The sequence below is a fragment of the Salmo salar genome, chromosome ssa14, assembly GCF_905237065.1.
Source record: "Salmo salar chromosome ssa14, Ssal_v3.1, whole genome shotgun sequence".
NCBI lineage: Eukaryota > Metazoa > Chordata > Actinopteri > Salmoniformes > Salmonidae > Salmo > Salmo salar.
Window position 1 is genome coordinate 43,366,397 of NC_059455.1, and position 9,411 is coordinate 43,375,807.

General features: G+C 42.0%; 1 protein-coding gene across 1 annotated transcript; it reads right to left on the reverse strand.

The window, feature by feature from the left end:
- Window positions 1-976: 976 nt before the first annotated feature.
- On the reverse strand, window positions 977-6,073 carry LOC106569707 (zinc finger protein 236). Its single transcript, XM_014141277.2, has 4 exons — window positions 5,652-6,073; window positions 3,800-4,372; window positions 2,771-3,547; window positions 977-2,379 (listed from the first exon to the last, which is right to left on the reverse strand). The coding sequence occupies exons 1-4, from the start codon at window positions 5,911-5,913 to the stop codon at window positions 1,430-1,432; spliced, it is 2,562 nt and encodes an 853-aa protein (XP_013996752.2). The 5' UTR covers window positions 5,914-6,073; the 3' UTR covers window positions 977-1,429.
- Between the last annotated feature and the right edge of the window lie 3,338 nt (window positions 6,074-9,411).

Here is a 9,411-nt window from a genome sequence, read left to right on the forward strand (position 1 = left end):
CTTTGGGCCTCTCTAGCCACTTTCTGGACTTGGCATCCACCAAATGCTGCACTGTGGGTCTGGAAGCCAAAACAGCCAAATACACCATCTAAACGTGAATCTATTCTCAATTGCAGCAGTTGGTTCTAGATACATAAAAAAAAAAAATCACAAATACAAACATACTGTTTTAACACAGTTTCAGAAGACAGTATTTTTCTGTGTTTGTGGTGGCATCCATTTACACACAGGTGTTAGGAGATGGCTAATCAGCCTTGTGGAAACACTAACCCTATAAAAAAGGTGTGTATCAATTTAACTTAAAAAAATATATTTTCTAGCTGATATGAAAGATAAGATCCTTATGCTTCCAAAACCATACCACAAGCAATGCGTGGTAATGTTCAGACCGAATGTCTGGGCTCTTAAAATTCCCCCGAACAGAAGACGCTTACGTCCAATGACTTACCGTAATTACCAGACTATTAAGCGCACCTAAATATAAGCCGCACCCACTGAAATGTTTTAAAATTATTATTTTGAACATAAATAAGCCGCACATGTCTATAAGACGCAGGTGCCTACCGGTACATTGAAACAAATGAACTTTACACAGGCTTTAACGAAACACGGCTTGTAACAAAAATAAATAGAAACACGGCTTGTAACAAAAATAAATAGGCTTTAACGAAACACGGCTTGTAACAAAAAATAAAAAATTTGCAGTAAGCTTTAGTTGTCTTTTTGCACTGAGTCAATTCCTCACGCTGCTGTTTCCAACGTCTTATCATCGACTCATTAAGACCAAGCTCCCGTGCAGCAGCTCTATTTCCTTTTCCAACAGCCAGATCAATCGCCTTCAACTTGAAAGCTGCATCATATGCATTTCTCCGTGTCTTTGCCATGATGAGGGTGACAAAATGACTACCGTAATCAGAATGATGGGAAGTTTGAGAGCGCTCGATTTAATCTAAACAGTAAACCCGTTCGGCAATTTCATTGGTCTAATGAAAGCTTCATGCCGCCAAAAAACTGAGCACGTCACAGAATGTGTTTTTTTGTAGATTTTTTTTTGAAAGCGGGTAAAATCCATATATTAGCCGCGTCATTGTTTAAGCCGCAAGGTTCAAAGCCTGGGAAAAAAGTTGCGGCTTATAGTCCGGAATTTACGGTAATTAAAAAGTAAAAACGACCATATCAAACAAACAAATAAGACATCTTATCAACACAATTTAGTTGGACTTCTAAACAGTTGCAACACCATCAACGTGTTAACAATAGCAGCCAAATGTCCCATACTCATTAACTGGTGTTGATTGAGTTTTGATGAGGTCGAAACAACTTTCAGTAAGGCTCTGTCCCAAATGGCAATTCATACCCTAAAAAGTAGTGCACTAAATCAGGAATAGGGTGCCATTTGGAACACAAACAAATACACTTTGGCCCTTGATTAACCTGTATGAAGTCTCTGATGAGCTTTCAGGCTGCTCTTCTGTGTGAAAGTCTTACCACATATCTCACAGCTGTAGGGCTTCTCACCAGTATGAGTGTGCAGGTGTCTTTCAAAATGACTATGGCGATCAAAACTCTTTCCACAAAAGGAGCATATGAAACATCTATTTCTTGTGTCGTCTGTAGTGGCGCTGCTGCCCTCTGTACTGTAAAAACTGTCTATGCCAAGGGCAAATAAAATCCCTTCTTGACTGTAGTTTGGTTCTGTGATGTACGCTCTCATTGCTGTTTCCTCCTCTACGGGTAGTGGTGGCGGTGGTACCCGCTCCTGAAACCTGGGTAGTATTGTCCCAGAACCATCCTCCCTGTTCCTTGCATGTAGAACCATCCCTGCATACTGCTCTTGCTCAATCACATCCAACTTGTCTTTCTCATCCTGAAAAGACAAGTCTTCAAGTTCCACCTCTCTAGAAGCTGACGTATAGAACCTGTGGTGGTGGTGCAGTCCATCAAAAGGACTGTGATGGTATTTGACACTGGGTGAAACAGGATGGGAGTTCTGCTGCTTTGTCACATCGGAGGAGCCGCCTGGATGTAGTGATGCAGACTCAGTATCACTGTGCCTCTCTGTGAAAGATCTACACAGCTGACTCTCCCTCTCATCCATGACATACTCTGGGTCGTCCTGGTAATCTGGTCGCTCTGTGCTTTGTTGGTGTGGAGGTCCTGACTGACTGAGTATCTGGGATTCAAACTGCTTTTCTTTCTCTGCTTCCCCCACCAACCCCTGCCCCCTGCCCTCCTCCTCCTCACTGTGCCCGGAGCTAGGCTGTGCTTCAGCAGGTGAGGGCTGATCCCTCGGTTCCTCTGGGTTCTCCGAGGGTCTAGGATAAACGTCAGGCTTCTTATCATCAAGCGGAGGTTGTCCCGTTAGCATGTCAGCATCATCTGCTTGTCAGGAAAAGAGTATCAAGTATTTTAGCATAGATTTTAACAACATGGCAATTCAAACAATGTAAATCAGCCAACATGAACTGTTTAACGTCATCTTAAACCCGACAGAGAACAGGAAAACACTTTGTATCCATCCCAAATGGCACCCTATTCTGTATGTAGTGCACTACTATTGATCAGAGACCTTTGGGTCCTGGTCAATAGTACTACACTATAAAGGGAATAGGGTTCCATTAAGGATGCACACTTATTTAAGCCTTATTTAATTATATAACGGGCATACTGTCTTTTAATTACAGAATAATTGACTGATTTATGCACTTAAGAGTTAACCATTTTCATGTATTAAAAGTATGAAAACATCAATATTATTCTCATCTCTTACCTATGTGAGTTTTCAGATGCCCTTTGAGGCTACTCTTCTGGTTGAAACACCTTCCACATATGTCACAACTATACGGCTTCTCACCCGTATGAATTCGCTGGTGCCTTTCAAGATGACCAACACGCTCAAAAACTTTCCCACAGAATGAGCAGATGAAGCACTTCTTGTCCTTGGTGACTCCTTGGAAGGTTTTCACTTTCCTTTCCTGGAAACTGGAGAAGATGGGCGGATGGTTCAGAGAAGCCCCGTCCATGACCTGTGAGTTTGGCTGTACTGTACCGTCACTTGCTATCAAGAGTGTGTCTGAAGGTCCATAATGTTGCTGCCTGAGCTGTAAAATCATATCCTCGCTGACATCTACATATGGTTTCCCTGGAGATGAAGCACTGCTGCATGACGCCTCCACCATTCCTGGGACAGGAGGTACAGGAGAGTGATCAGTGAGACACTGGGAGTTCTGACCTGAACTGTTGAAATATTCTGAATTGCTCTTGTCTATATCGTTGTCTGCTTGTGGACCGGACATCCATGGCTGGCTGTCTCTCTCGTACATTGACAATTCATCATCCAGTTGCTGTTCTGCTCTCCCTGCTGTCTGTTCTTCTGCTTTATGATCTAGTGTCTGGAATGCAACCTTCTCCTCCCCTGGCTCAGACTTCATAGGGATCTGAGGAGCAGTTTGGAACACTTCGTCCTTTTCGTACAACTGCTCTTCCTCAGACTGACGTCTATCCAGGCGAGGCTTCTCTTCGTTGTTAGCTAGTCCATCCATCGATACTGTTTGGAAAGATTACATTTGATTAATAAAACAATGAGGCATAGAATTGTTTATGTCCTATTAATAACCAATATATTGGATGTCATTATGTAGTGAGTGTGTCCCAAACGGTACCCTATTCCCTATATGATGCACTACCCTATGGGCCCTAGTCAGAAGTAATGCACTATATAGGGAATAGGTTGTTATTTGGTATGCATACATGGAATTGTCTATAACCGATAACCTAATAAGTGATTCTAATCTCTTACCTCTGTGAGTCTTCAGATGCCCTTTGAGGCTACCCTTCTGGTTGAAACACCTTCCACATATGTCACAACTATACGGCTTCTCACCCGTATGAATTCGTAGATGCCTTTCAAGATGACTGTAACGTTCAAAACTCTTTCCACACAGTGTGCAAATGAAGTGTTTCTTAACCTGGAATAATATTTTGTTGCTCGCTCTCCTTGCTGTATTATAATTTGGGTCAGAACCCAATGCACTTTGAGGGTCTGGGTTTGACTGTACTGTGCCGTTGCTTGTTCTCCTGAGCGTGTCTGACTGCCGATAACGTTGTTGCTGTCTGAGCTGTAAAATCATATCCTCTCTGACGTCTGACTCTAAACATGGTTTCCCTGGAAAGAAAACACTGCTGCATGATGCTTCCTTGTCTTTTATCCCTGTAGTCTGCTCTTCCTGTTGACCCTCTCCTCCTGGCTCAGTCTTCACCAGAATCTCATCCGCAGGTTTAACTCCTTCATCCTTTTCATTAAAATCTTCCTCAGGCTGCAGTTTTTCAAGCGAGGTCTTCCCCACACAAGTGGTACCACTTTTACCAGGCCCTGTGGAAATGAATAAGTACTGTACGTCAGTAATCAAAATAATGTATTGGTTGTTTTAATAGTAATCTAAATGGATGTGTCCCTGTGGGCAGTTGTGTCAAAGAAGGGTGTAATGGTTTGTAATAATAATGATTTGATTTCACATGCCTCCTGTTTCTATAGCGAGGTGTACAAGTACACCCCCTGGACAGGATACTAGTCTGTTGTTGGGCCTTACTCCAAATCCATCTCCTTAATTTTTTATTTAACCTTTATTTAACCAGGTTCTCATTTACAATTGTGACCTGGCCAAGATAAAGCAAAGCAGTTCGACACATATAACAACACAGAGTTACACATGGAGTAAAACAAACATACAGTCAATAATACAGTAGAAAAATAAGTCTATATACAATGTGAGCAAATGATGTGAGATAAGGGAGGTAAAGGCAAAAAAGGCCATGGTGGCAAAGTAAATACAATATAGCAAGTAAAACACTGGAATGGTAGATTTGTAGTGGAAGAAAGTGCAAAGTAGAAATAGAAATAATGTGGTGCAAAGGAGCAAAATAAATAAATACAGTAGGGGAAGGGGTAGTTGTTTGGGCTAAATTATAGATGGGCTATGTACAGGTGCAGTGATCTGTGAGCTGCTCTGACAGCTGGTGCTTAAAGCTAGTGAGGGAGATAAGTGTTTCCAGTTTCAGAGATTTTTGTAGTTCGTTCCAGTCATTGGCAGCAGAGAACTGGAAGGAGAGACGGCCAAAGGAGGAATTGGCTTTGGGGGTGACCAGAGAGATATACCTGCTGGAGCACGTGCTACAGGTGGGTGCTGCTATGGTGACCAGTGAGCTGAGATAAGGGGGGACTATACCTAGCAGGGTCTTGTAGATGACCTGGAGCCAGTGGGTTTGGTGACAAGTATGAAGCGAGGGCCAGCCAAATGTTAATGCTGAGTGTCAAGCAGAGAGAGTCTGTGGTCGAACCCCCAACCTTCCAATCTCAGGGTGTAGGCCTCCACTCTAACAAGGCCACTGAATTGGTTATAATGAGTCATTACTATTCCTCTCCCATCCCATTGTGCACAGACAGATATGACCCGAGGACACACTCGTCTGTTGTAGGGCCCTAACGTTAGCCCTGGGCTCTGTGCAGTGTGAACGTGAGTAGGCTGATTAAATACGCCTACATTGTTTACCTGCACATATTTCTAGCTGACTACTGTTACGTCACGTACACAGTTAGCTATTGATAACTATTGATTGATTATAAAATAGTTAGTACCACTACGTCGACCCACCTCTCCTAAGATTCTCAGCATCGACTGATCGACCATGGTGAATGCGTCTTCGAGCATTAATCCCTCGAGCTCTTTGAAGCTCGCTGTAAAGTTGTTGTACATTATTGTTCAGGACGTTGATTTCATTTTCCCGTCGACACATTTCTACACGTAACACAACTATACCATCGTCGACTACTTTGCTAATTTCTGCAACCGCAGCTTTAGAAAGTACCTCTATGATGGAAGCGATCTGAGCCCGGAGAGAAACACTGCTCAACATTTTCAAACGTTTGCGAAAACTAAACAGAGTTCGGTCTGACTTCAGCAGATGATTGAAACTTTGTATCTAAGTAATATGCTAATCATTTGGTTTAAATATGCTAGCAACAATGTGAATCGTGTAGTTACATGTGCAGCTACAGAGAGGAAAAGGCGAAGCGAGAGCTTTTACTCCACCCAAAATCTGCCCAAGACGTGAGGAATTTTTGTATGGAGGTCAACGGAAAATTGAATTGTTAATTTGCCACGTGAGGCAAATACAATACAATATTGATACAATAGACGTTTCGTAATGGTTAGCTTGTTATGCATGCACTGATATAAGTAAACACATGTGACATTTCGTCAATTTAGAAAAATACGACTATATCGGAGTTGTCATAGAGCTAGATAGAGGCCTCATCATGGATATAACATTGCCAATTGAGGCTTCAAATCATTTTATAGTAGTCAACTTGGTGGGGATTCCTATGAGTTGGGAGCAATCAGCCAATGAAGAAGAAGAAAAGGGCTCTTGGGTGGCGCAGCAGTCTAAGACACTGCATCTCAGTGCTAGAGGTGTCACTACAGACCCTGGTTCGATTCCAGGCTGTTTCACAACCGGCCGTGATTGGGAGTCCCATAGGGCGGAGTACAATTGGCCCAGCGGGTTAGGGTTTGGCGGGGTAGGCCGTCATTGTAAATAAGAATTGTTCTTAACTGACTTGCCGAGTTAAATAAAATAAAAATGGTGCTGTCACAGATTATACAATGGCACAGATACAAAGATGAGTCCTCTGATCTATCTCCATGTATGTTCACACGCGTATCTGCCTTCTCATTGGCTAGACTGGTCCCACCTGAACTCGCCTCCCCCTGCCTGCTTTCCGTCTTTGATGACATGTATTTCCATTGTTAGAGCGGTAACTCGAATATCTTGTCAATATAATAGACAATCTTCGATGCAACAAACTAAAATAGGGTTATGGCCGGAAGTGGTGAAAATAGTCAACCGTAAATAGAAAAGATGATGCGTAACGGAATTTGAGATCTGGCGTCACTTTTTTGGCGAGGCAAAGAAAAATAACATGAAAAGAGGTTCAACATCTTTGATACTTTCTAAATGAATACTTCATATTTTGGAAACCTAAACCTTTCCAGTACAGGTAGACAATATATCCGGTAAACTTTTTTTGAATCCCACAATACACGAACTGGAAACGTAACCATTTAGGCTGTCGGCGGAATATACAGTATGACAGTAATTGGCTGATTTACCAGCAAGCTATAGACGTTTGATTATATGTTTTTACGTCATTTAAGTATCCTTGCTATCAGGAATCCTTGGGATGTCCAACTCTGACATCACATTTTATGTTATTTTAATGGACAAAAAATTTGCTTTTCTTTCAAAAACAAGGGCATTTCTAAGTGTCCCCAAACTTTTGAACGGTAGTATATATATACACAGTGGCATGAAAAAGTATTTTCCCCCATCTGATTTTCTATATTTTTGCATATTTTTTTATCAGATCTTGAACCAAACCCTAATATTAGATAAAGGGAACCTTAGTTTAAAAATAACCCCCCAAAAATATGACTATTTCATTTATTTAATTTAAAAAAAGTAATGCAACACCTAATTCCCCTGTGTGAAAAAGTAATTGCCCCCTTTAACTCAACGACATTTGTGGGTTTTCAGGCATAAACTGCACGTTTCAAGTCCTGCCAGAAATTCTCAATTGGCATTAGGTCTAGACTTTGACTAGGCCATTCCTAAACTTCAAATGTGTTACTTTTTAGCCATTTCATGTAGACTTCATTGTGTGTTTTGAATAATTGTCTTGATGCGGGACCCAGCTGTGCTTCAGCTCACAGACGGATGGCTTGACATTCTCTTGTAGAATTCTCTGATACAGAGCAGAATTCATGGTTCCTTCTATTAAGGCAAGCCATCCAGGTCCTGAGGCAGCAAAGCATTTCCAAACTATCACACTACCACCACCATGCTTGACCGTTAGTATGAGGTTCTTACTGTGGAATGCAGTGTTTGGTTTTCGCCAAGCATAATGGGACCCAAGTCGTCCAAAAAGTGGACTCAAGTTTGCCAAAAAGCACCTGGAAGCACCTGATCATTAAGACTCTTGAAGAATGTTCTATGGACAGATGATTCAAAAGTATAACTTTTTGAACGACATGGGTAGTTCATGCTTGAAAACACACAAATGTTGCTGAGTTACAACAGTTCTGCATTGAAGAGTGGGCCAAAATTCTTCCACGCCGACTTGAAAGACTTATCAACAACTACAGGAAGTGTTTGGTTGGAGTCATTGCAGCTAAAGGTGGCACAACCAGTTATTGAGTGTCAGGGGACAATTACTTTTTCACACAGGGGCATTGGGTGTTGCATAACTTTGTTTATGAAATAAATGAAATAAGCAGGTAATTGTTGTGTTATTTATTCACTCAGGTTCCCTTTATATGCAAAAGTAGAAAAAATTAGAAAGGGGGCAAATACTTTTCCTTGGCACTGTATATACACTGAACAAAAATATAAACGCAACATATACATTCCTGGTCCCATGTTTCATGAGGTGAAATAATTATTTGCAGAAAAATATTATTTATCTCAAATGTTTTGCACAAATTTGTTTACATCCCTGTTAGTGAGAATTTCTCCTTTGCAAAGAAAATCTATCCACCTGACAGGTGAGGCATATAAAGAAGCTGATTAAACAGCATGATCATTACACAGGTGCAACTTGTGCTGTGGACAATAAAAAGCCACAATAAAATGTGCAGTTTTGTCATACAACACAATGCCACAGATGTCTCAAGTTTTGAGGGAGTGGCAAATTGGCATGCTGACTGCAGGAAAGTCCTCCAGAGCTGTTGCCAGATAATTTAACGTTAATTTCTCTACCATAAGCCGGCTCCAACAAATTATGCAGTCCGTCCAACCGGCCTCAAAACTACAGACAACGTGTAACCATGCCAGCCCAGGACTTCCACATCTGGCTTTTTCACCTGCAGGATCGTCTGAGACCAGCCACACGGACAGCTGATGAAACTGTGGGTTTGGACAACCGAAGAATTTCTGCACATACTGTCAGTAACTGTCTCAGGGAAGCTCATCTACGTGGACGATGTTCTCACCAGGGTCTTGACCTGACTGCAGTTCGGCGTCGTAACCGACTTCAGTGGGCAAATGCTCGCCTTCGATGGCCACTGGAGAAGCTGGAGAAGTGTGCTCTTCATGGATGAATCCCGGATTCAACTGTACTAGGCAGACAGCATGTGGCCAGTCCTCTTCTGGCTGTGTGGGTGGAGATTATAACAGTACATGGCCAAGATGTTCAAACGTTCATAGATGACCAGCAGGGTCAAATAATAATCACAGTGGTTGTAGAAGGTGCAACAGGTCAGCACCTCAGGAGTAAATGTCAGTTGGCTTTTCATAGCCGATCATTCAGAGATAGAGACAGCAGGTGCGGTAGAGAGAGAGTCGAAAACAGCAGGT

Coding starts and splice junctions, on each gene's coding strand:
- LOC106569707 (XM_014141277.2), bottom strand. CDS start 5,913: ATGTTGAGCAGTGTTTCTCTCCGGGCTCAGATCGCTTCCATCATAGAG. Junction 4,373..5,651: donor TGCTGAGAATCTTAGGAGAG/GTGGGTCGACGT, acceptor TCATTTCCACAG/GGCCTGGTAAAAGTGGTACC. Junction 2,380..2,770: donor GCATCTGAAAACTCACATAG/GTAAGAGATGAG, acceptor CCTGACAAGCAG/ATGATGCTGACATGCTAACG.